The sequence below is a fragment of the Eschrichtius robustus genome, chromosome 1, assembly GCF_028021215.1.
Source record: "Eschrichtius robustus isolate mEscRob2 chromosome 1, mEscRob2.pri, whole genome shotgun sequence".
Taxonomy (NCBI): Eukaryota; Metazoa; Chordata; class Mammalia; order Artiodactyla; family Eschrichtiidae; genus Eschrichtius; species Eschrichtius robustus.
Window position 1 is genome coordinate 11,646,471 of NC_090824.1, and position 27,019 is coordinate 11,673,489.

The following is a 27,019-nucleotide window of genomic DNA, read 5'->3' on the forward strand; positions in this document are numbered from 1 at the left end:
AAGGTTGAAGGACCCTGGCAGAAAGCCGTCCTTTAAGCCAACTGGGAAGAGCAGCTGTTGTCTGCCATGCAGCCCCTCTAGGACCGAGGGACACTGCGGCGCCCTGTCCTTGCTGGAAGACTGGTCCTCAGCTCAGGGACTCGCACGCCGCTGGCCACAGAGGACCGTTGAATGGCTTCACTGGTGCCCCTGGGGTTTGCATCTGCGCTCCCCTCTCCCCCCCTAGAAACTGACCCTTCACCCAGCGGGATCCCCGACACCTCATCTCCCTTCCCGGGCCATGGCTCAAGGGCCCCTGAGCTCCAGAGACCTTGAGCGGCATGCTGGCCGTCTTGAAGGAGCATGGCCCCTGCACGTGGCTTACCACGAGGTAGAGGAGTGCATCCACCCTTGACGAAGGTTCTGGCCTCCTCGGTGAGCCTGGCCACGCCCTGATGCCGCACACACCGCCCTGCCCGTGCCAGAGCCTGAGTGTGAGATGCTGTGGCTGAGGCCTCCAGACAGGCGGTTCTCCTGTCGGTCCTACCCTCCGTGAGCAAGGCTCTGTGCCTCTGCCCCTTCTCTGCACAGCCTTGCCAGTGTGATCTTGGAATGGCCCTCCACCCACATGCTGTTTACTGGAGAGCCGACTGTTGGCATGGAAGCACCCGGGCCCTTTTCCTTCTGGTTCCGACCACCAGGCCCCACCCACACCACCTGGGGCCTTTTCCAGAAATGGCTGCATTTCCCCTCTACTTCCAGAGTTGCCCATGACCTGGCGACTTGGAGGGACTCTCTTTCCCACAGCCAGACCAACCTCGGCTTCTGGGGCTGGGTGTGGATCCCACTTCTTTGAAGCTTGCTTTCTCTTTCGAAAAGCTTCTCCCACAGTGATTTCACCAAGACGTTGGCAGTTCCAGTTTCGGCGCTGGCACCTGTGCTTTGTGACAAATGTTTGTTTCAATCCTGTTCACGAGCCACGTTTGCCAGAACCCCAAGCTGGCTTGTACTTAATTTGTGTGCATACATGTATATAATGTTTATATGAATCTATATGTGCTATATGTAAAATCACGGCTTCTGTAAAAACCAAGAACCCCTGGCTCTTTTGACTTGGTTGCACTTCTGCCCCGTGTGTTTATGGCAACACAGGTGGCCCATCTCTGGGATGGGGTATCTCAGGGACAGGGTGTCCCGTGTTCTTTATTTGCTAAGTGGTCTTGGTGGTGGGTGTCCTGATAGCTGACTAGTGGAATACAGTTAGTGCTGTGTTTGTTATTTCGGTAATTGTTGGGGATGGGGTGTAAACCTGTCCCTTTGAAACATGTGAATGAACACCTTATGGCGCCAGCTCTTTGGAGGGTGTCCCTCTGTGCTTCAGGGGATGAGCGGCGGCAGCAGCCCCCTCGCCAGACTCAGGAGAGGCCCAGACTTGCCAAGGCCCCTCAAGCGACTTGTATCGCCATTGTAATGGTTTTCTGGTCCAGGCTGTCTAGACCCTCGAATCCTCACCATGATCTGGTGAGGAGGTCATAAGTATTGCCCCCATCTTATAGGTGAGGCTCCAAGAGCACCAGGAATGCTTGTCCAAGCTCTACAGCTAGGCTGGGGATTCCAGGCCCACATTCTCTGGGCAGTGTGTTTCTTGAAGTCAGGGCTTGTCCGGGCCATTTCTGTGTGCCCAGGCCTGCCGGGCCCATAGCAGCTGCACACGGGTGTTTGTTGAATGACTGAATGATCGGCCCTGATATTCAACTGGTCCACACTGGTCCAGCACACCAGCCTGTCTGTTCTGGTTGCGTAATCCTGCAGCCCCCGTGGTTAAATGTTTTGGGCATCACTCCTGCCGGTGACGTCGATGAGTCATCTCACCCTGTGAGCCTCAGTTTCCTCGTTCTCAAAACTGCGACTAAGACTGCCATGCTATAGTGAACCATTAAGTTCAAGAACGTCAGACGCCCCCGAGTCCTGTGCACGTATCAGGTCAGAGGGGATGACAGATTGATGCCGAGGGGGGCCTGCAGCTCAGAGGCCCAGGTCAGGAAGCCCAGAGCTGGCTGGGGCCTGTGGCCTTGGTGACAGGCACTAAACCAGGGCTGTCGGGGCTTCTACCCAGCAGAGAGAGAACAGAGGCTGTTTCCCAAAGTGGCCCCGCCCCTGCATGGCCCAGTTCATGTGTGGCTGGGAGATAGGGGAAGAGTGTTATTTAATCCCACACATGCTTTGGGGCAGGTGTCAGCACCATTTTACAGATGAGGAAACTGATGCTTCAAGCAGCAATGTCACTTACCCACGATCCCCTGACTGGAAAGTGGCCCAGAGCCACCCCAGGGGAAGTGAACCTCCCCTTGTCCTTTTGCCTGAAATCCAGTCCATCCCACCCCACTTGGAGTCAAGGCGGGGGAAGGTTCAAAGAAACAGGAAAGAGCCCAGAGCAGATTTATTTATCCTTAGATAAATTTTGTACAGAATATGTTAGAGTCAGGAGTTCTCAGCTTTCACCAAAAAGTCAGAAGTTATTGCAGTTGTGCCCAGTGGCTCTAATGGTGGAAGGGAAACTTCGAGAAAGCTGCCCGTGTTCAGAGAGAGGAAAATTGTTTAAAGTCAGGGGTCCGCCCTGCAGGGGGCCGCACTGGGGCAGGGGTCAGGAGCAGGAGGAAAGGAGCGTAGGGGCAACAGGGTGGCTTGGGCTTGGGCAGGCTGGGGGCGGCCTCCCTACCGGAAGCAGCGCCCGGGCCATCTGGCCAAGACCTGCAAAGGGGACAACAGAGCCAGGACCACAGGGTGCCTCGGGGCCCTGGCTGGTGGGGCCAGCCGGCGCCTCAGCCCCGCCGCAGCTCCTGCAGCTCGTGGGCCACCTTCTCCAACTCCGCCTCGATGGCCGACAGGCTCTCCAGCTCCTGGTCCTGGGAGAGAATGTGAAGAGTCACACAGGGACTGGCCCAGGGAGCCTGTGCCAGCAGCATGGGGCGTGCAGACAGACTGGTTGTGCCCGGGTTAGCTGTGTGGCCTTGGACAGGTGGCTTTGCCTTTCTGAGTCTCAAGGGCCTCATCTGTTCCATGGGGACAGTGGTGCCACCCTGCCGGGCTGCTCTCAGGAGCACTGGGTGCAGAAATGTGCCAGGGGGACTCAGGCCCGCCGCCTCCTGAATGGCTCTGCGCGGGCACGTGGAAAACGAAGCCCCGGGTGCCCTTCAGAGCTCCTTCCACTGCCCCAACCCCAAGGCCTAGACTGTGACGATGGCTTCCTGGGTGAGGCCGTGCCTGGGTTTCCTGTCTGCCACAGGCCTTCCTACCTGAGGGGTCAGCGGTCTGTGGCCCAGGTTTCAGGACGTGAGAGCTGCCTAGGGCTGGGCTTGCATCCTCAGTCCCAGTCACTGGGTCCCCGAGCTCCAGCTGCCAGGGTGGTCCAGGGCAGCAGGGGACCCTCTGGGACTGACACCCACAAGAGCATGCCCTCAGACTCAGAGCAGGAGTCAGGGAAGGCCATGCCCCAGCTTTGACCTGAGAAGGGTGGTCTTCCTGGGGTCCCTGCCTGATGCCAAGCAGAGGGCACCCACCTGGGGCCCCGTCAGAACAGACGGATGATGGTTGCCATGGAAACAGGGACCCCAGAGGCCCCCATCTTGGAGTAGCCCCCGGGCAGGAGTTCTGTGATTCTGGGGCCGTTTCTAAGATCTTTGGGCTGAGTGGACGGGGCCCTGCTCTGTCCTGTCCACAGGACTCAGGGGTCCCCGTTTCTCCGCCCTGCGGTCCAAGGCTCCCTCTGCCTGTGGAGAAGGGAAGCTGGAGGGTGCCCCAGGGCACCTGGCTCTGTCCAGCTTCTGTGGGTGGGGAAGGCAACGATCAAAGGTGCCCAGCCTTGGGGAGGGGTGGGGGGCAGGCTGCTGCTTCCTGCAGCCCCGTCCCCTCAGTCCTTGGAGACATAGGCAGGTGACCTCTCTTAGCGCCAGCTCCCAGGAACGAGGCTTCTTCCTCTCAGGCTGCTGGGACCCTGGTCCCAGGCCCAGAGAATGGCTTGGGGACCCAAGGAAGGGACCACATCCTCTTCTGGGTGGGCAGAGAAGAGCACTGGGGCCAGAGCCTTGAACATGTCCCACCCCCCATAAGGCCCCGATTCCCACCTGGGCACTGAGGCCTGCAGACCCCCCAAGGCCTCCTCCAGCCCCAAGGTGGTGTCGCCAGCCTGCCCCAAAGTCCCATCCCATCCCCTCCTATGGGACCATGTCCCTGCACCCCACTGAGCTTCCCAAGTAGCCCTGGGCATGGCCAGGTTTTCAAAGCTCGTGTGCATTCTGATCATGATAATGAGGTGAGCAGAAAGGACTTCTTACCCCCATTTCACAAATGGGGGAACCGATGAGGCTCAGAGAAGGGGAGTGACTGGCCCAAGGTCACCCAGCTAGGAGGCAGGGCCCAGGTCTTCTGGCACATGTCCGTGCCTTCCCCACCCATCACCACCAGGCCCTGAGGTCCAGCTGGCCCTGCCCCTGCTGCCTTTGCCATCGGGGTGGGAGGCAGGGCCTGAACCTGGGAGGAGGGTGTGGTTGGGCTGCACGGGGGCCAGGAGAGGACATGGCTGGACCAACAGTAGGGCCTCCCCAGGATGCCTCAGTGTCCCCTCCTGCCGTGCCCTCCCAGCTCTCAAGGCCAATGCTGCCCTGAGCCTGGATCCCCCAGGCAGCAAGTAGCCCTCCCCAGGCCGGTCCCTGCCAGGTGTTTTTAGTTTCCAAGCTCTCTCCATCCAAAGCTCCAAGCTCCACCGGTCACTCCTTTGTCCTGCTCCCAAACCTGCAGAGGTTCCCTATTGCCTTCAGGACAAAGTCCCCGCCCAGCACCTCTGGGAACGGGCTTAACTCACCAGCCCTCCAGCTTCTGCGCGCTGACCTGAACGCTTCTGTCTCCTGTCCGCCAGCTTTCCTGGGTGCCCCCCTCCATGAGCTGGGGTTCACTTGCCCCCCTGCCTGACACACCCTTTCCCCTGTCCCTTCCCGGTTTCCCAAGAGCCCCCTGTCTGAGTGCCCCTCCAGCCCCAGACTCCGAGGGGGACAGTGTCCCCTCAGTGGTGCAGGGGCCACATGTCTGGCTGCAGCTGACCCCCAGCTGGGCCCATGCTCCCGGGGCCTGGCCCAGGGCCGGCTCCCACCCCATACCAACCTCTGGTCTGCGGTTGGCGCTGCCCTCCTCCTCTTTCTTCTCCTCCGGGTAGCCACGCACCTGGAGGGGCAGGCCCGCCTCGACGCTGTCCTCCCGGGAGGATGGCCTCCAGCCTCGTCGCAGCTGCAGCCCAGGACCCCCGAAGTCGTAGCCCCGGGCCCGGAAGGAGAGCTTCGTGGCACGGTCCGGGTCTCCCTCGTCCTCCTGCCCCTCCAGCCGCTTCTCGGCTGTCAGCTCCGTGGCCAGCTGGTCCATCTTGCTCCATCGCTTGGCGTCCTCCCACTCCGTGGAGAGCCGCTCCTCCTCCTCCTCCTGCTCCGGCGCCCCGCTCTTCCCGCCCCGGAAGAGGCCTTGAGGGGCCCCTGCCACCTCCTCCTCCTCCTCCTCCTGCTGCTGGGGGTGCTCCCGCTCCCCCTTCCCCTTGGGGGACTGAGCCTCCTCAGCCCCAGTCTTCCCGGCTCCATCCACAGCCACAGCCTCGGGCCAACCTGGAGCAGGTGGTGGACAAGAGCAGGAGAATGAGGGAGGGACTGCCACTTTCCCCGGTCCCTGCCACGCCCCGGGGCCTCTCTGTGGCCACGGTTGGGACCACAGACCCCGTATGCGGGGTCCAGCTCAGCCCCTCACAACGGATTCCACTTGGAGGGAAAAGCCATCTTGACGCCATGCTTTACAAGACCCACTAAAGCTCTGAGGGGTGGGTTGGCCAGAGCCTGCCTCTTCCTTCGGCCCTCTCACCCCAGAAGCCCTGACCTGGGGGTCACCCAGCTGGGGAGGGAGGAAAGACCCTGACCAGGGCCTCACGAGGAGCCAGGGGCTTTCCTAAACCCTGGGTGAAGCTAACAGTGTCCCCAGACCAGCCTGTTCCCACCTGTCATGCTGTCCCTCTATTCCCAAAGCCCACCCACCCACGCTGCAAAGTCCCTCTCCCCTCAGGAGGGGTGGGGCTGGGGAGGGGCTATGTGGGACAGTGGGAGATGCAGGGTTTTGGAATCAGACGAGCCTGGGTTGGAATCTCAGCTTTTACACAAATTAGCTGTGTGACCATGGGCAAATTACTTAACCTCTCTGAGCCTTGGTTTCCCATCAGGCAAATGGAGAGAATACCTACCTTTCAGGGCTGTTGTGAAGGTGGAATGAGATTATGGATGAGGCCCCCCCTCCATCCCATCCCCCTCTCCCCGACACATTTGTTGACGTCTCAGACATCATACATACTCTCACCCCTCTGCATCTCCTTGTAGCCGAGGCTCGGGTGGGGGTTAAATGCTGCGGTGGGGGGGCTTTCTTCCTCCGGGACAGCCTTCTCTCCAGCCTCTGCCTCCTCCTCCTCCTCCTCCTCCTCTTCTCTCTTTGCCTGCTGCCCTTGCTCGGCACTCAGGCCCTTCTCTCTGCCCACTGGACCCTGGGAGGGGCCCTCGCTGTCCTCCTCGGCCTGTGGGCCTGGGTGTTTCTGGCTGGAGAGGCTGGCTAGGGGGTGGGTATTGGAGGAGGCCTCCTCCTCCCCTGGGGCCTGGTTGTCCTCCTCAACCTTGGACCCCTGCCCAAGCTCCGGGGCGGCCTGAGGCCTGGCTCCGTCCGCATCTTCACCATTCCTCTCCACCTCTTTAGAATCTCCTCTTTTTTCCGTAGCATCCTTGGAGGACGCCTCTTCTGTCCCCTCTACAGAAACAACAGAGCAAAGTCAGGCCCTGAGGACCAGGCTGCACGTGGGATCTCCCCAGGGCCCAATTTCATATCTTAGTCACTGTATCTCTTGGCTTCCAGTAAGCCCAGCCCAAGACACCCATGAGAGAATTAGGGTTGCCCTCTCCATGTCTGGGTTTGACCTGAGCACAACTGGATTATGCTTCTTTCTCTGTAATTCTACCTCTCGAAGCAGGATGTGATTTTTTTTTTTTCTAAAAAGACCTTGAAAATGACCCCAGAAGATAGAGCCCTGAATTTAAAATTAAGACAGCAGTTGAATTGCTGTGTGATCTTGGGCAAGTTCCTTAACCTCTCTGTGTAAGAGGCACCATGACCGCAACTGCATTCTCCCCTCTGTGCAGGTATTCTGTCTTGAGCATCCTGTGAAAGTGCTCAATTCCTCAATGTTTGTCAGGTTTCATTAAAAGGTATTTTCTTGTAGCTGCTTTGAAGACAGCCTTCTAACTAGTAAAAATCCCTCCCACTGCTAGAATGATCACTGTTGAACAAGACACTACCAAGTACATTCCATCATTTGACTCCAGGACTCCAGGTGGAAGAGCTCCCATGCCCATTTGACAGAAACTCAAACCGATCCTCAGAAAGGTAAGGTGACCTGTCTGTGCTCACAGTCAGCAGAGCTGAGCCTCGAACCCAAGCTTCCAAATGCCAAGTACCGGGTGCTCTTTGCACTGACATGTGGCTGCCACCCCCATTAATGCTACACTATTCCCCTCCTACAGCCCATGGCAGACATCCAGAGTCAACCAGACACTCATTTCCATGGAGCCAAAATGTGGGAGTCCCTGCTGTGCCCCAAGCAGCCACTAGGGTGACAGCCCTGGCCAATGCGAGGGCACCTCGGCCACACCAGCAGGCTTCCCCTCTCAGCCCCGACGGAAGACCACCGAGATCCCCGCTCTTAGGAACTGGCCCTATTCACTCACCTTCCACATGCAAAGAGCAGGGCTGCAGGGGCAAGTGTGTGGCTGTTTCTAGGCAGAAAGGTGAGTAACAGAGCATCCCCTTGACCTAAGCCATGATCCGTGACCCCTAAAAGCTCTCTGGTTTCCAGAAAGATGATCCAGGTTCATTTAGTGTTTCAAACCTACCCCTGCTGGGATCCTGCTGCCACTAGGCTATGCTAAGGCACCACTAATTCCCGGGAGGGCAGGCGCTAGGGGTGGGGACCCTGCTGCGGTGGCCACTGGGAAGAGTCGAAGCTGCCCATCTGCCAGGCCAGAGACTTCCTGCCCGGGAGTGTCAGTCCCTGCAGTGGGCAGATGGGACCGATCAAGGGCTTTGGAGTGAGACAGATCCAGATTCACATCTCCAATTATGCCTTGGGAAGGTACTTCAACCTCCCTGGGACTCAGTTTCCCCATTTGTAAAGAGAAGGAAATATGAGCTACCTTACAGGGCCTAAAGGAGGGGCTTCTGACTCCCAGGAACCCTCGATCTATCATAACTACTGTTATTTTCATCCTCCCTCCCCTGGTCTCTGGCCAGGCTGGTCGGCACTGACCCTTCAGCTCGGCCTGGTCATTCTGCTTCTCAAGAACCTCTGAGAGTTCATCCTCATAACTGCTGTGTTTCTTCTGCTGATGTGCCCTCTCCTTGGCTCCTGTATGAAAAATGGAGAAAAAAGTCCCATTTGGTCTGAGCTCTGCATATTTGTCTATGAGAGGGAAGGCCTCTGTTTCCTCATCTGTAAAGTGGGCACATCATGTTCTGGGCTTGCCCAGTGAGAGACTGAGGGGGCAGGAGCTGGTGGGGGGTGGTGAGGGCTGGCTGCCCCCTCCCGGCCCCATCACCTCTCCAGACTCCATTTCTCACCTAGGAAATAAGAACAAGCCCTGCCTGCCGGCTCATGGAGCAATAAAGGCGCAGATGGAGCAGATGGTCCCAGGGGCAGAAGCAGAGAGTGGAGGGCCCTCAGGACCTGGCTGGTAGCTAGGGGATCCTGCAGCAAGAGGTAATAGTGACTGCTTGTCCCCTCATGGGGGCTCTTGATTCAGGCAACCCCTGTTCCCCCTGGACCCCATAAGCCCAGGCTGAGCTCTTGTCTGCATCCAAGCCCAGGGTCAGCACCAGAGACCCTTCTCCCTGCATCAGCCCCAGGCTATGCTGTCTGCTCTGTCTCCACCCATCCCTGGTTCTTGATGGTGGCCCGGGCCAGGCCAACTCTGCAGCTGGTGGTGATTTTTTCCCATGATGAGAATTTCTGGGGTGGCCAGAGCAGGCTGACATGGGGGCTGTGGGCCGGGGGTATGTCCAGATCTGGCCCCCGGCCGACTGGGGTTCACACTTCCTGGTTAATTCCTTGCTCTGTGACCTTGGGTGACTTGGGCGATCCAAGACCTGGTTGCTCATCTATAAAACAGGGTTGCTGCATGGTAAATGCTAGGTTAGAGGCGTGCAGAAGACATGAGAGTACAGAAGAGGGAGTGGGCGGATGAGTGGATGGATGGATGGATGGATGGATGGATGGATGGATGGAAAGACAGACATATAGATCTATCCCATACTCTTTTAATAGAAAATAATAATGTACCTGTATATTGGACACTGTTTATATTAGATACACACACATATATGTGTGTGTGTGTGTGTAAACAGATGTTTCAGGACACATCCCCTATAGTAGTCTCCATTGACATTATATTTAATTATTTAAATGCAGTAAGTCAGTCATTCAATACTTAATTTAAAAATTATCATATTGCCCTCCTAGCAACGATATGCAGTGGATGTTTGTCTTCCAGGAGCACGAGCGAGTGAGAGAAAGAATGGCACGCTAACTTGGGGAGGGTCTCAGGGAGCCCTCCTGCTGTGGTTATTTTCACTTGCCACCTCCCCAAATCGCTCTCCATTCTCACACGTGGCCCAGTCTGCCCCAGAAGCCTCAGAGTGGGGGCCTGCCCTGAGCCCCAGCAGCTTTCATGCCCTCCACCCTACCCCATCCAAGACACAAGCCCAGCCCTAAAGATGGGCTCTCACTTTCTTTGGAGGGAGACGCAAGATTCATGCTTGAGGGCCATTCTCAGGGAGAGGCACAAGGGTGCCTATGGCTCTGCCCCAAATAAAAGCCACTTCCCACAGGGAGTCAGCCTGGGGCAGATGCAGGGCCAGAACCCGTTGTTTCCAATTTGCCAGGGAGTCCTCTGTGCCTCACATGAACCCAAGGGGGAGCCTGGGGTTGGGCAGAGCAGCTAACTCTGTGGGATGACATCAGCCTAACCCTCGTTCCCAGCATCCTATCCAGGCTCTGCTTGAACATCCTCAGTGACAAGGAGCTCACTACCTCACAAAATCACTCCATTCCCAAGAGCATCAGTCGATTTTCTTAACCTCTTGGAGAAAGCCATGTCTCGCTCTGAAAGCACACTGCACGTCTGGTCTGTGTTTTGGGGCAAGCAAGACCCTGCTTCTCCCATCTCCCCCTTGAGCAGAAGCTCACAAGGGCAAAGGGGCCCCTCCTCTCTCCTGGAGACCAGTTTTCTTTTCCGTTAACAGAGAAAAGGGATCCTCTCTGCAACCTAGTCTTGAAAGTGTCCCCTCTAAAATGGCTGAACTCCAGAGACCATAGGGTATTAGAAGAGCTGCATCTGGTCTTGGGATGTCCTTAACTTACTATGTGACCTTGGACAAGTCACTCAACCTCTCTGGGCCTTGATCTCTTTAATTACATTAATTATAGACCGGACCAGGTGGTACAGAGGACCCCACCTTGCCACCCTATAATTGAAAGGCAATAACTATCAGAAACAAGACCTTGCTCAACCTTCCACCATGATTTTCTGACTCTCAGTTACTGGAATTTACTCAGATTCGCGTGCAGCGGTTGGAAAATACCTTGGAGAGCGAGGTCTTGGAGCTCTTTCAGCAAATTCTGATGTCGCAGGATTGAGAGGATCCGTTCATCTGCAATGAAGAAGAGTCGTTACGGGTGGTTTCCAGAGAACAGCCCAGAAAGAGATTGCCATCAATATTTTCAGCTGAGCACAAGGAATTTATTCTGGAAACTCAAAAGCTGGGTGGTAGCAGCAAGATTGGGTCTTGAGATAACACTTCTGAAATGACCTCCTTTCCAAGGTATCACTCCATTTGCCATTATATCAGAAAGGTCAGCCACAGTCCCTGCACCCAGACCTTCGCCAAGAGATGGCAGCCCATGAGGTGATGCAGGGGTGTCTCTAAACACAACATGTTTTCTCATCTCCACGCCTTTGCCTGTGTTGTCCATGCCACCTGGGGTACTCTTTTTTCATTTTTCTACTTACTGATTTTCAACTTTTATCTTAAAGCCCAACCCCAATGCTAATGTTGGATCTATCCAACATTGACTGCCTGCTTGGAAAGCTCTGTCCTTCTCATGCCCACCCACCCATAGTGTTCTTTTAGTCATCATACATCTATAGGGTATCTACCAGGTGCCAGTGGCTGTTCTCGGCACTGGGGATACAGCACACAAAGTCTTTGTCCACAGGGAGCTCACATTCTGGTGGCTTGCTGTTCCAACCCTGGTTTCATTCTGCCCAGAATTCTGGTTAATTGTGTTCATATCTGTCCCTTCTGCTAGTCTGTAAGCTCTGGGCTCACAGGGGCTGTGAGCCCTTCATCTCTCTATACCACCCAGCACAGGCCTGGCTAAGGCAGGCACTTGGTCAGTGACTACTGAACTAAGTCACTGAATTCCATCAAAAACCACACACCCATGTCCTTGCCCCCCAGCCCAGCAGGCAGCAGCCCCTCACCCCAAGCCTGGTTCATACCTCCTCGGAGTGTCTCGAAACACTCCTGGCTGACAGGCATGGGGCTGGGCTTGGAGAGCGTGTCAGAAATGACCTCCACGATGCACTTCATCACCTGGGAAGAGAGCGGGGCAGGCTGGGGCTGGTTTGGGCGTGGGGCTCAGTTCCCTGAAGTTCCAGGGTAAATTTCTACGGAGGACATAAGGACATTCTCTTGTGTCTTTAGGAGTCCAGGGACGCCTAGCTCAGGGGCACAGCTCTGCTTTCTTAGCTACATAGTCACAGCAATAGTAATAATTAAAAACAAAACCAAAAAACCTTACACAGTGCTTACCAAGTGCCAGGCGCTCCAATCACCAGGCCGGCAGGAGCCCCTCTAAGGTGGGGGTGGGTACCCTGTACCCTCTCATCCCAAGTGTTTCTCTGAAGATGGGGAATGCTCCTGGGCATTAGAGGTGTGTCTTGCAAAAGTACTTTAGTCTTGCAGATGCCCAAAAGGTCAGCTATCTCCAGGAAGCCTTTCTGGACCACCCAGTGGAGAGCAAAGACCTTTCCTGGCTCTACCCTGTCTGGAAACAAGACTTGGAAAACTGTCTCTAGATATCCATGGTGTTGTCACATGCGGGGAGTGACAGCCTCACAGTCTGGCTCCATAGTCACCCACCAGGTGAATCCCCTGGCTGGATGTGGGCACACATCTATCTGCTACATCTGGGTGTCCATCCCAGGCCGACAGCAGCCATATCTCTGAAAGTCTTATCTAGCGCCCAGCAAGGTGCTATGGATAATCAGGCAGCCAATAAGTGAATGATATCTGAAGATGGTGCCAACTGTAGTGTGATATCCTAGCTGTGTGATCTTGGGCAAGCGACTTGACCTCTGTGAGCCTCAATTTCCTCATTTGTAAAATGGGAGTGAGAAGACCTTCCCAACTCCCCTCCCAGGGTGATGAGGCACAGATGGGAAAATACTCTATAATGCATGAAGTGCCACACACACCCAGGGAGGGATTCACGACTCCCAACCTGCTTCAGCTGCCTAGAGCTGGGCAGAGGAGCAGGAGGTATCAGACAGGCAATAGGCAACACTGGTGGGGAGTGAGGGGGTGGAAGGCTGTGTTTACGGGATGCCAAGGCAACCCATCCAAAGATCCAGGATGGCAAACCGGCAAACAGGCTCTGCGGTAGTCATGGCATCCTAGGTTAAAACATGCAGGTCTTCACCAGCTGCTCCGGTGTCTCTGACCCCAGGCTGCTGAATACAAAGTGTCTCCCATAAGGGACCTGGCAGGGAGGAGCTTATAGCCTGCACCCTATATCTCCCTGCAACCAAAAGTCTTGCACTGGGAATATCAGATAACCACCACTCCATGAGGACAGATTCTGGGAGAGAGGAATTGGGTATGGGTCCCAAGAGTGATGGGGAGGTCATGAAAGGAAGCTCTAGGAATAAAAATGCTTATTTACTGAGGACCAACTATGTGCCAGGTACTTCACACGATTCCAATTCCTTACAACTCCCCTCAAAGGAAATATTATAGACAGGAAAAGGGGAAGCTCAGAAAAGTTAAGGAATCTTCCCAACATCACACAGCTACAATGAGTGGTACAGGTTTAAATTTAGGCCTGTCTATAACTAATGAATAGGAAATATAAATGAGCAAACTGAGGTTGAAATCTCTTTGATGTTTTGGGTTTCAACTACAGCCTCTCTGGAATAGAAGAAAACAGCTCCTGAAAAGGCAGGGAGTAGAAATTTCTGACTCCCAAGTGGAGGTATCTGTGAACATCAGAGACTGGAAAAACAGCCCCAACTCAGACATGAATAAATTTCGAGCGTACACCCAACATAGAGTGTCTTTTGCTGGCCACAGAAGCCCCCACCAGTGTCTTCTAAGGCCCTTTCCTGGGTGACCTCCACCAGCAGCCCCAACTGGCTGGGACCCTGGGTGCAGGAGCCATGATCAAGAGTGTTTTCACTGTGGCCCTTTGGGAGAGACAGCCAGGGCTTTAGTGACTGGGGGACGGGGCGGGTGTGTTGCTGGCAGGGCTCTGGGGAAGAGCAAAGCGGGAGGCCAGAGCCAGGCAGATGAAGACTGTTCCCGCAGGTCGGTGGACAACCACAGCCTCAGAGAAGTCACCCCCGCCAGCCCGTGGTGGGCCTGTGAGATTCGGAGTGTTCAGGACAGTGGGCCTGGCACCTGGGCCCCGCGGGTAAGACACAGGCCCCATCGGGCTGCACACCCAACTCAGAGGAGGCCGGGGAAGGCCCCACAGGAGGAGAGCAGGGAAATCTAGCAGACTTCGATGTCTTCTTCTGGCGAAGCTGTCCCCAGGCTCAGCAGCCGCAGTGCTGGCTCTTGGCTTTCTGCTCCGGCCCCCCATCCCGGGGCATCCCCGCACCCCCTCTTACCTCAGTGTCCCCTTTATTCATAGGGCTGTTCACAGGGAGGGCAATGACTAGGAAGAGAAAGAGAGAGCTGGGGTCACTCCTCTGCTCCGAGGGGAGAACGCGGTCCTTCCAGACTGGTTCCATCAGGGGCGCTCCCTCTTAAGACCACCTCCACCCAAATGAGACGCTGAACTGATTTTATTTCCCTTCCCCAGCTGCTGCCCGCACGGAGGTGGCTCCCAGAGGCTGCGCTGAGAGCCCTAACCCTTCCCCGTGGGAAAGCTCGTGCTCTGGTGGGGGTGTGTGAGCTGAAAGCAAGAGCGGTGAAAACAGGCCAACGGCTGAGTGGGATTGGGGTGGGGGAGGATGAGGGAGAGGCAGAGAGACCCCAGAGGTGACAAAAAAGAGGGTGAGGTGAGCGGAAGAGATGGAAGAGCAGGACTGCGACAGGGGAGGGAGAGGCAGAAGTCAAGGGCAGCCAGACGCGGGGAGAGGGAGGATGCAGGGGGAGGCAGGCCAGTGGGGAGCCCGCAGCCGTCCTCCCACCTACCCCGATGACCTTGGCCAGCCACGACGCAGAGCCGGCGCCGGCCCCGAAGCAGCCCAGACACGGGGTGGGGGACGTCAGGGGACCCTGCCCCGCGGGGTCGGGAGTCCGAGTCAAAGAGCCAGGCCTGCGGGATCAGCTCCCGGGCCCCTTTGCGAGGTCGGGTGGGAGGCGAGGCGCTGTCCGTGGCGCTGAAAACTCGCCGCGCCGGAGGGAAGGCATGGAGGAGCGCACGGCGCTGCGCGGGGCCCAGACCTCAGGGCAGGCAGGGCAAGAGCAGGCAGGGGCGCCCGGGACCCTCTCCCCCAAGGCCCCGCGCTCGCTCACCTTGCCCGGCGCAGAGTAGCAGCGCCAGGACCGCGGCGGAGCGCATGGCGAACCCGGGGCGCCGAGCAGCTGGCGGTCTGGGGCCGGGCGCGGCGCGCACTGGGGCGAGGGGTGGCTGGACTGGTCGCTCCGGGCGGCCCCGGCGACGCAGGCGCGGGGATGGGGGGTCGCAAGGTCTCTGTGTGCGTCCGCCTGTCGACCCGCCCACCGCCTTTCCCCACTGGGCTCGGGCACTGCAGCAGCGGTACCCTCGCGCCCCACTTATATACACCCCGGACCCCGGAAATGACGTCATCGGACCCGCCCCTACCCCCTTTTCCCATCCCTCCGGGGGTCTGGCCGCAGTTCGCTCCACCCCCAGCCTCACGGCTGTTGCCGATGGCCACCGCCTCACACAGCTCTTGGGTGAGGCAGCGAGGCGGATATCTGGCTTCCAGGAGGTGGCACGGGGGACCCAGCTGACCGTCCACCCCTCGACGGCTCCACCGATTTGCTGTGTGTCCGTGGGCAAGTCACCTCCAGTCTCTGGACCTCGTGTGCCGCCAAAGTGCGCTGAGGTCCCTGCCAATTCTAGCGCACCACTCCTTGCTCCTGACGGTCCCTCTTGAGGGGGTCTTGCTTCCTTGATCCCACTGGCTGGAGGCATGCTCACCATTCAGGGCTCCCTCAAATATCTAGGAGGCCGTCTAGAGGTCCCCGAGCCCTTGTCTGAATCAGGCCTCTCTCTCTGAACCGAGCTTTGTGCTTTCACGATTTCTAATATGCATTTACTTATTTGAATAACGTTTAGTCTTCATTGCTTTCACGGTCCTGAGCAGGGCACCTGACAGAGTAAATGCCCTTAACTGATAACTGTTGAATGTACTGATTGAAAGTTCAACCCACAGATGAGTGAATCCTGGGCCTTGGCCATTGTTGGACAGCGCTCATGGGGGGTGGGGAGGGAGGAGCAGGGGACAGTTCTTGATATCAAACCGAAATAGAGGTCCTTGTAACTTGTACGTATTAGACCTCGTTCAGCCCCTAGGATCACCTTCTTGTGGCTGATAACCCATTTGTGTGTTTGAGAACAGCTCTCACCTCCTCTTGAGTGTTCTCAAAACCTGGATGGTTTGTGTGTAAGGCTGGTTTCCTGGTTTGTTTCTCTCTGCCCTGAGGCCCTTATGCTCCGGCCACATTACTGCTCTCACCCTTTGCCACCTGACCCCGCTGTCATAGTGAAGCGGGTATCTGGGCAACAGTTTGGCATCAGCTGGCATCGTCCAAGAGCCCCTCCTTCTTCCTGTAACCGTCCCCTCCCATCTGCTGCTGCTACTTCCCACTTCCCGCCCCTAAAGGAAAAGCTGGCAGAGGCTCAGAAGAGACTAAAAAGGTCCTGTTCATGCAGGTATTCATTCATTTAACCACTGTTTGTTAATCACCTACTATGTGCTTAGGACAGCACTTAGCTGCTGTAGGTGTGCACGGTATGTCAGGTGGGGACAAGTGCTACGGACAAAAATGAAGCAGGGAAGGGGGATGGGTGTGCTGGGGGAAGGGGTTGGGTTATATTGTAAAGAGGGTGGATCTAAGGAGGCCTCACGAAGGAAGTGACATTTTAGCAAGTCACCTGAAGTTGCTGGGGGAGGGGGTTGCATGTGTCCAGGGGCAGAGGGACGGCAAGTGCAGACGCCCAGAGGGAGGAATGTGCCTGGCGTGTTCAGTAAGGAGGTAGAGGGAAAACGGCCTGGAGAATAGAGCTGAACAGTAACATGGAGTCTGTCTGAAAAACTTGGAAATGCACAGAAATGCAGAACATCACCTGTACTCACACAACCCAGAGAGAAGTACTGATCATTTTAAAGTGTATGTTCTATAGTCTTTGTGGAGGTGGCTCCCTTAGTAAAGGACAGTTCCCAGTGAAAAACTTCAGCCAAACACTGAAAACATAAGCGCCCTTCTGATGTGGGTCATCCTGAACGTGGTGCAAAGGTTTGCAACGTACAGCCTTGTACGCAAACCTCTGTAGCATTTGCAATTCTTTCATGTCATTTCATATAACAGTAGGTGAACTCCTCAGTCGAAGAAAATGGACATTTTAAGACACTTGTGCATTGCCCAACTGCCGTGAAGAAAGTTGAACCACTTTCCAAGCCGAGTGGATTTTTCTCCTGGGAAGTTTCAGAGCGCCTGCCACCTTCCCGGGAGCACTAGTTCTCCAGAAGCCTGATCCTGTTTGCTCCGTGAAACTGAGCTTAACCAACCGGCAAAAATGTCCCAGACTAGGCTTTACAAGTGACGATGCCAGTAACTAGCACTTACACCACGCTGTACGGCTCTTCAGAATGTTCCATCACTGAGCCCTTACGGTAATCCTCAGCCTAAATTAGAGCAGGATTGTCTTATTCTACTTTGCAGATTTGGAAACTGAGACCCAGGATGTTAACATGAGCTTCCAAGATGCCACATGGCCAGTGAATGGTAAAGTTGGACCTAGAGCTTGTTTTGCTCAAATGTCCATGGTTCCCCCCATCTCATGATTTCTCACATGCTGTTACCGCTCCCTGGAATGCCTCTCATTATCATACCACTCCCTCCCCTATAGCCTGGCAAATGCTTCCATCCTTTTTAGGACCTGAGGTAATTGCTCCCTCCTCTCTGCCTCCACAACATTTGTGTGAGCATTTATCACACGTGGTTGGAATTTTTTGCCTCTAGATCGTTCTATCTCGTTACACTTTGAGCTCCTTGGGATTTGGTCTGCATCCTGCTCATCTTTCGACTTCAGTTTCTGGCATAGTGCTGGGCACGTGGTCGGCACAATGGAAAATTGAAAGAAGGAGAAAACTCACATCCATTGATCCCATCTTTGGCTTTGGGCTGGATAGGTTAGGTAAGGATAAGCCACTGGAACGAAAGACCCTAAAATACAGGGAAATAAGATGGGGTCTTATTTATCTCTTCCACAACAGTCCCAGAGTGAACAGTTTGGATTCATGGGGCGGCTCTGTCATCCCCAACAAACATTCTCCACCTTTGATATCAAGGCAGCTATTCTGGTTGCCACCATTTCTCAACCATCTCAAAGGGGGCAAAGGGTAGATGGAGACCAAGCAGCTTCTCTGTAAGGTTCTGATGCAGACCTTGCCTGCAACACTTCTCACAGCCCACTGGCTAGGACTTAAGCACATGGACACACCTAGCTGTAAGGGAGACTGGGCAGCCACGGGGAGGTTCTGATTACTAAAGGAAGACGGGATACTGGAGGACGATGTGCATTCTGTACCACACAACCCATGGGGGTGATGCCACAACTAACCCTTGTGGAAAACTTGCTAAGAACCAGGCACTGTTCTAAGAGTTACAATACAGCCCTATGAGGTAGACACAATTATTATACTTGTTTACGGATGCAGTTTTACAAGAGAATGAAGCCCAATACCCTAAGGCATTCATCATGAATGAGTGTCTCTTGCATGCATCTAGAATGGTACGAATTATGCACCATTCTTGGGAGAACTGAAAAACTAGCCACTCAAATAATTTCTGCGTTATGGTTCTGATGAGGAACCCTGTATGGTGCTGTTGATGGGTCCCTTTTAAGGAGCCAGGCATTGGGTTAGATGCTTGTCTTGTTTTTAATAAATTTATTCATTTTATTTATTTATTTTTGGCTGTGTTGGGTCTTCGTTGCTGTGCACGGGCTTTCTCTAGTTGTGGCGAGCGGCAGCTACTCTTCGTTGCAGTGCGCGGGCTTCTCATTGCGGTGGCTTCCCTTGTTGCAGAGCACAGGTTCTAGGCGTGCGGACTTCAGTAGTTGTGGCTCGCAGGCTCTAGAGCGCAGGCTCAGTAGTTGTGGTGCACGGGCTTAGTTGCTCCGCGGCATGTGGGATCTTCCCGGACCAGGGCTCGAACCCGTGTCCCCTGCACTGGCAGGCGGATTCTTAACCACTGCGCCACCAGGGAAGCCCCAGATGCTTGTCTGTGATTGGGTTTCCCCAAAAGCAGACCCTAAGCGAGGATTTGGGAGTGCTTCATTTGGAAGTTATTCCATCAGCAAGGGAGTAGGAAAGTGAGACAAGGAAAAGAAAAGAACCAACGAAATGTGTATTGATAAGCAAGTTACCACTGAGGGCAGTGGAGACTCAGTCTAGCTGGGACTTACTGAGAAACTGTGTAGGACACACCTCGGGATTTTTCTACTGGAGCGAGGATGCTGGGATACTTACCTGTCGATTCCTTTCCCTCATTGAGGGTCTCACCTGAAGAAGTTGATTTCCCCGCACTTCCTGTCTGCTCTGTGAAAGGGCCAAGCAAACTCCCACTGCCAGAGAGTACCCTCAGACAGAGAAACACTGGAAGCTGTTGGCATGTATGGGAACTGTCTACAGGTAACCTCCGAGGTGGTGCAAGGGGACATAGGTGGAACACTGACCTCTGCTACAGGGCTTTATACATGTTGTTTTATTTCATCTTTACAATAAACCTGTGCCTAAGATAGCAACATCTCTGTTTCTCATATGCAGAAGCCAAAGCTCAGAGAGATGGAGGAACTCTTCCAAGGTCACACAGCTAGGAAACGGTGGAGTGGGGGACCAGTCATGTCTGTGTCACCCCCCTCCGTTTCCCATGCCTTACGTCCTCCACCAGCCTTATGTTTAACTGATCTTCATCATCAACGCCCATCCAAAACTACTGCCTTCAGGCTTTCTAAGGTTTCTCATCTCTGAGAAAGACAATTGATGTTTTTCCAGCTTTAGGTGGATGAAACATGGTGAAAGGCTCTATTTATTGCTCCAAGTCTATACAGGCAATCTTCATAAAAAGCCATGTCCTGGCTTTATATATAAAGTTTTGAAAAAGTTCTCTAACCCCCATTTCTAATCAGGTCACTGCCCCTAAGCTCCTCTTGTCTTGACATTCTGGAGCCACTTCTGCTTAAAGCAAATACCTCTCATCTGGTGCCCATGGTCAGGTCCTTGTTTCTTTTTTGTTTGTTTGGTTGGGTTTTTTTTCCTCCCAGACAAATGTTCTTTCTGTGAATCACTCCTGCCGAAATGCAAAATCCTAAGGCCAAGATGTGGTTAGCTCTCCATCAATTATGCAGTAAGAGGAATCAGAGAGAAGGACGGTCTGCTCTGAAGGTGGGCTTAGCAGCCCATCTTAGGATCATGTTAGAGTACTAGGGAACCAGTATTTCTCAGTCTACCCACTCCTCATGGCTCCCCCTGACAGTTTCCCAGATCTACTGCCAAATTTTGATCCACGCACAGAATGTGTTATGATTATAGCTAAGTATATATACTGCCTTGGTTTTGTATGTTAGATGAAGCATTGAGCTGAGTAGGTGGTGGGAGCTATAGCATAGCTCACCAAGAGCAGGAGGCAGGGGGCAAAGCAAAGTCAGGAGCTCTTTACCTTGTGAGTATATGGAGGACACTGTGGATTTGATTGTTCAACCTCCATTCCAACCCTCTCCAGGTGGGCAGAAGTAGGAAAACTAAAAACTACATTTCCCAGAATCCCTTGCAGCTGAAGACTTGGATGTGATTTAGGTTCCACCAATCAGAGGTACTTGCTCAGGAACTGTGTGGAGCGAGACAGGGTGCAGAGCCAATATGTTGCTCCTGTGGACATGGCAGAGGTGGGTGGCTCCGGAGTCAGCGGCTGTGGTGGCAGCGTTCTGACTTGGCAAGAAGTTTCCTGATCCTGGCATGGGCAGCTCCCGTGGCAGCTCAGTTCTGGTGTGTGGCTTTGTGAGCTGTTTCTGGAAACACACTACAGTCAACTTCTTCAGTCCTCCCAGTGATTCTGTAAATCGTTTACTATCCTGCTTTCTGCACTTGAACCCCAAATGAAACAAGGAAATAGCCAGTAAGGACAGTGAACAGTTCTGACAGCAAACAGCAACACTGGGGTGGAGGGTGTCCAGGTGAATAGGGTGCTGATGGTCGGAGTGTTTATAGACCCCTTGTCACTATGTCAAAGGAAAAGGACTACTCAATGCCAGGCACTATTTATTTCCGTATCACAGACAACACCATTCAAATTCATTCAAACCATGCAGGCTTTATATAGGATGTCAACACTTCAGGGTTTGATCACGGGCATAGAAATCTCCTGGTTAATGGGCAGTTGTCTGAACTAATGCCTTAAAATGATCAGTTTCCAGGTCTATAAGAAACTCAGTGAGTGACACTGGTATTGCCAAGATTCTAGTCCCATTCCTGCGGTTCAGAGATGGAAAGGCACTTACCTAAGATCACACAGCAAGTTGTAAGAGCCAGAACTGGTTCTCCTGGCCCTCAATTGTTCCACTGCTTCAGTGACTGAAAAGAGTGAAGAAATGGATGAAAGAGGTATGGGACTGGCAGCCAAAATGCTACCCCCTAACTCCAGAGTCCAAGGGCCAACCTGGGGTTGGTGGGGAGGAGGAGAGACCAGAAAGCAGATTTGGGCAGTGAGAACTACACTGAAATGCTTTTTAAAAAATCACTCTTTAGTCAAATTCAGAGACAGAAAATAGAATGGAGGTTGCCAGGAGCAGGGGCTGGGGAGGGGGGGATGGGGGGGCTTGCATTATGGGAGCAGCATTTCTGTTGGAGAAGATAAAAAATTATGGGGATAGATGGTGATGGTTGTGCAACAATGTGAAGGTACTTAATGCCACTGAGCTGTGCACCTAAAAATGGCTAAAATGGTAAACTTTATGTTCTGTGTATTTTACCACGATGAAAAGTTTGAAGGCACTCTCTATGGCCACTGCTGTGGGAGGGCGCTGGCTGCATGAAGGTGGCTGCCTTCTACTCTGAGGGGTGAGAGCAGGGGGCCAGAATCAGCATCCTAGTCCCTCTGTGGGGCAGAAGCTGCCCCCCAGCTAGCGTCCCTGGGAGCGCTCCGGGCTCTAAGCTGGGGGAGTGGGCGTCCTGCTGGGGGCGCCCACTGGGGAGGGGCACCAGAGCCCCCACCAGAGCTGGTCTCCCAGGACTTCGGAGGTGGTTCTCACAGAAGTGCAGTCCCTCACTATACACCACCAAGGGAGACCCCAGAGGCTGCCTCTCTGTGCCCATGGGGCGCGGCAGGCTCAGGGCTGGCTGCAGCCCCAGTTGCTCCCCTCAAGCCGGTGAGCCTAACTCTACCAGATGCAGTCCAAGCCCTGCCCATGTCTCTTGGGCCTCTCAGGGTCCTGGGCCACCTCCCACTGCCAGGATCTACCCCTTGGTGCCCACAGGGTTTTCACAGAAACCCAGAAGTCTGCTCTGCTCGCATTCACCGGAAGCTGAAAGCTCAGGGACTTGCCCTCAGATGTTCATTTATTTATGTTTTCAACAAGAGAAAAATAGTTTATTAATGCATGTGGTGCACCTCACACAGGAGAAATCTCGGTGATGAGTAACTCAAAGGGATGGTTAGAACTTGGGCTTATATAGCATCTTAACAAATAAGTTTGTAGAGAAGTGACAAGAGAAAGGAAAAGGATTTTAGGCTTCCAGGGGTGTCAAAATATGGGAAGGTAAATATTTGGGGGGAAGCCAATGGAAGACAAGTGTCAGAGGTTCATTTAGAAGCACCCCACCTTCCTCACCCCTGGGCGCTATTCCAAGGAGGGGTTTTTTGTACAGCTTCTCATTGGCTCCCTGAGGAATTCAGCTGGTTCCTCACCCTGGGGTCGGGCTTGCCTGCACACACTATTGCTAGCACACTCTTTATTGATTTCCTTTCCTCTCCTCGCCCCCTACCCTCCACCCCCGCTTCCTTCCCACCCCTCCACCACGATTCCGCGAATCCTTGACCCTTCACTTGCAGAACCCACGCCAAGATGCTGACTGCCCCTTCCCCCGCTCCCCCCGTGCTCTGTGTGGGGTGTGGGTGGTCTGACAGCATCCATCTCTCGATCCCTTGATGGTCCTCCGTCCTGAGCCACGTGGAGCTCAGTGCCTAAGACTCCAGCCCTTCTGGACCCTGACAGATTTCCTTCCATCCCTGGCTCTGGAGCTTTATTGTTCTTCGCATTAATTTGGAGGGTGGCTCTTTAGACTCCTGTCCTACCCAGGAAGTATCTTGTCAGCGCTAGACCACTTCCAGGCCTCTGACCAAGGTGAGGTCCCGATGGTGAGGAAGGGCCAAGGCCAGAATCCACTGGGTTGGGGAGCGGACGTTGCATCAGGCAAGCTACAGCGCTGGAATGAGGGGGTGGAAAGAGCCCTGGAGCCAGATGCAAAGTCTACCCAGGAGCTACCAGCGAGTCGCCAAGTGACCCTGGTTCGTTTCCTACTCTCTGCCTCAGCGTCCCCACCTGAAACATGGCTGTGAAGATGCAGGACACACAGTTGTGCTGAGTGTAAATGAGATCTGAACCGCAGCACCTGACCCTTTAGCACGTAGTGACTGCTTCACACACCTGTGATGAAACCCTATCATTATCCTCATTAATATCAGGAGGTGGAGGTTCAGAGAGGTCACAAACCTGCCTAATACCACACAGCCTGGTGAGTGGCAGAGGCAGGAGTCGACCTCAGGCTGTCGTGTGGAAAGCCGTAATGTGGAAGTTTACTGCTTTTAGATAAAGAAGGTAAATGTTAATATCATCTGACAGTAAATTGAGACTCAGAGATGGGCAGCGCCTTGTCCCGAGTCACACAGGGCTGTAATGGGAGCCAAGTGCTCCTGGTGCCCAGCCTTGGGTTTTCCTTCCTGGACAAGACCGCCTTCCCCTCCCCCTGAGGTTGCTAGTAGTGGGGCTATGCGGGGAGGGCTGCCCCAGGCCTTCCCCAGGGGTGCACAGTTACCTCGGGAGGTGCACTCTGGCCTCTCTGGACCCAGCCTCTTTCTCCCCAGTTCTACCAAAGCTGTTAGGGGACAGGGAAGGGGAGACCTTCATTCAACAAACATTTATTGAGCACCTACTGTGTTCCAGACTTTGTTCTCAATGCTTGGAGTATGCTTGTGAAGAAAAGAAGCAAGACCCCTGCCTTCTTGGAGGCTGAGGAGACAGGCAATAAACAATAAAACATAAGACAGAGAAAGACAAATATCATATGGTATCACTTATATGTGGAATCTAAAAAAATGATACAAATGAACTTATTTACAAAACAGAAATAGACTCACAGACATAGAAAACAAACTTATGGTTATCAAAGCAGGTAGTGGGGGCAGGGAGAGAGATAAATTAGGAGTTTTACATATACACACTACTATGTATAAAATAGATAAACAACAAGGAACTACTGTATAGCACAGGGAACTCTATTCAATATCTTATAATAACCTATAACGGAAAAGAATCTGAAAAATAGATGATAGATAGGTAGATAGATCATTGAATCACTTTGCTGTACACCTGAAGCTAACACACTGTAAATTAACTATACTTCAATTTTAAAAATGGTTAAAAAACCCAATAAAACCTAATAAATAAGCACATTATACAGTAGGTCAGAAGGTGGTGATGTTGGGAAAAAAGAAGGAGCAGAACAGAGTGAGGGGCCTGAGAATAGCTGGGTGGGAAGTTGTGACCTCATCAAACAGGTGGTCAGGGTAGGGCCCCATTGAGAAGGGTCAAGGGAGAGAGCCATGTGGACATCTGGGAGAACATTCCAGGCAGAATGAACAGTCAGTGCAAAGGCCGTGGGACAGGACTACACCTGGCAGATTTGAGGCAGATTAAAAAGACCAAGGTGGCTGGAAAAGAGTGAGTGAGGCAGAGATTAGTCGGGGATAAGACAATATTGGGCCAGACCAGGTAGGGCCTCGTGGGCCTTGGTGAGGACTTTGGCTTTTACTTTGAAGAAAACAGGAATCACTGGGAGAAGACGGGCAGCAGAAGGTGGGAGGAACCCAGAGGCTACAAGGTGTTGTATAGATGTGCCCATCAGGCCTAGCTAGCTCCCAGCAGCCCGAACACCCCACTTCATTCCAGAGGGCCTGCAGAGATGCTTCTGAACCAGGAGCCAGGGAGAGAAGAGGAAGCCTTTGCCACCACTGCCCCAGGTGCCCTGAAATGTCCCCTTTGGGGAGCACCAGATCCCAGGGAGTGAACCGCTGCTCCTCTGGCTGTGGGGCTCAGGACACCTCCACGTGGGGAGTCCCTGCCAGGGGGGTCCTTCGCAGCAGCTTTGTGCCTGTACCCCAGAGAAAGTGGCAGCTGCTCATGTGATGGGGGAGCCCAGGGCACCGGGCAGAGTCAACATACCCTTGGCCCTGCCTGCAAAATCACGTTTTCCAAACACACAGCTCCTCTAAGCCCCTTATCGGGCCTCCAGGTAGCAAAGCTCCGTTGCTGGGCAATGGTGTTTTATCTGCGAGGTCTGCACAGAGGTTGTACGAGGTGATTTCATTAGATCCTCTCCCATCTGTCTCTGCAAACATCCCCAGGGGCCTCCAATTAAGGTTTTGCTTTTCTTCTTTCGCAGATGTTTGCTTTAATCTAATAAAGCGGTTTACAGGCCTCAGTGGGCGGACAAGGGCTTCGGTGGGCCCCAGCCCAGGAGGGTGGCGGGAGAGGTAGGGGGAGGTTGCCATGGGTGCCAAGTCCTGGACGCAGAGGCGAGCTCACGGGGGCTCGAGGCACAGCAGATTGGAAAGAAGGACCCGGCCTGGGCCAAACTGCGACATGAGAGGTCTTCCCCATAACCCACCTCTCTTCCTCCTTCCTGCAGCCAGATTCCCACAGGGGGCCACAGCGGCTCTTCACTCCCAAGCAGGATGTCTTTTCTAGGGAGACACCTCTGGGTCAGAAACTTCTGGATCCAAGGAGGAGATCACCTGGGTGGTGGATCTGCAGAAGCTCCATAGAGACAATACTGTGGAAGAACTGCTTTGTGGCGTGCAACCCCAAAGTCAGGCCAAGGAGACCAGACGCGGGAAACCAGGGGTCTGGGGGAGAGAGGATGGGTGAGAGGCAGGCTCAGGGCAGAGGAGAGTAGAGGAGCTGGCCTGACTGTTTGGCCGAGGCACTGCGGTAGGGAGAGAGGCGGGAGGCACCCCTGCCCTCCCAACAGGGTCAAAGCAACGCAGGGGGCTTCTGGAATGGGGCCCCGCGGCCAGGACTCCGAGGGAGACGGGACCCCACACCCGACCCGGACCCCAGCCTCTCAGTTCTACGGGCCCCCAAAAGGCTGGCCTCCAGAGCCTCCCAGGGAAGAGTCTTCAGGTGATTTCAGGGCGATCCTGGTCCCCAGAGCCCCCGACCAGCTGGCAGAAGCCACTTAGGATGGTGAAAAGGGCTGCACTTTGGAGTCTGGCCTGGGTTTGAATCCTGGCTCTTCCTGGTACTACTGTGTCACCTTGCAAAAGTCACTGAACCTTTCTGAGCCTCTGTTCCTATTCTACGAAATGGCCAAAATAATTTTTTGCATGATTTCTATGAATTGAACTGAGAGAATTCAGTCACCATCATCTGTCAGTTCCAAGTATGTCTGGGGCGTCTCGGGAGCTGATAACAGGAGGGAAAGCTCCAGCACAGTTCCTGGGTGTCCCAGGTGGCTGTCGTAGCTCTCTCCCTGCCCTCTCTCCCTCAGGCTCTGTCCCCTGGTGGAGCATTTGGCTCGTGTGGTCCATCTTGTATTGGACTGACTAACGAGCCACGTCCTTCACTCTTCAGCATCAGCAGGGCTGGGCAGCTCAATGTCTGGGAGTGCCTCCGTTTTCTCATCTGTAAAATGGGGGGTGTTGATGATACTACTTACCTCCTGGGGCTACTTCCCTGTTGGCGCAGTGGTTAAGAATCTGCCTGCCAGTGCAGGGGACATGGGTTCGAGCCCTGGTCCGGGAAGATCCCACAGGCCGTGGAGCAACTAAGCCCATGCGCCACAGCTACTGAGCCTGCACTCTAGAGCCCGCGAGCCACAACTACTGAGCCTGTGTGCCTAGAGCCTGTGCTCCGCAACAAGAGAGGCCACCGCAATGAGAAGCCTGCGCCCCTGCTCGCCGCAACTAGAGAAAGCCCACACGCAGCAACGAAGACACAACACAGTCCCAAAAATAAATTAATTAATTTTTAAAAAAAAGGAGTTGCTGTACAGTTGGGTGCTTTGACACAGGGCCTGCCCACAGTGAGTGGCAAGTCACTCTGCCTGTCATTGTAGTAACTTTGGGATGTGGTTTTCCTTCAGGTGACTGAGTATCTCTGATGTTCAAGCTCCTCACAGCTGCATCTAGTGCCCTGCAAAGTGGGGGCCCGGAAAAGGGATGT

General features: G+C 54.2%; 1 protein-coding gene across 2 annotated transcripts; it reads right to left on the reverse strand.

The window, feature by feature from the left end:
• Positions 1–2,448: 2,448 nt before the first annotated feature.
• On the reverse strand, positions 2,449–15,050 carry CHGA (chromogranin A). Of its 2 annotated transcripts, none has more exons than XM_068554323.1 (8): positions 14,845–15,050; positions 13,992–14,038; positions 11,601–11,694; positions 10,681–10,749; positions 8,351–8,449; positions 6,361–6,798; positions 5,137–5,624; positions 2,449–2,885 (listed from the first exon to the last, which is right to left on the reverse strand). In XM_068554323.1, the coding sequence occupies exons 1-8, from the start codon at positions 14,888–14,890 to the stop codon at positions 2,802–2,804; spliced, it is 1,365 nt and encodes a 454-aa protein (XP_068410424.1). In that variant the 5' UTR covers positions 14,891–15,050; the 3' UTR covers positions 2,449–2,801. The 2 variants fall into 2 exon arrangements, with proteins under 2 accessions (XP_068410424.1, XP_068410328.1); XM_068554227.1 differs by having other exon boundaries at positions 6,355–6,798.
• Between the last annotated feature and the right edge of the window lie 11,969 nt (positions 15,051–27,019).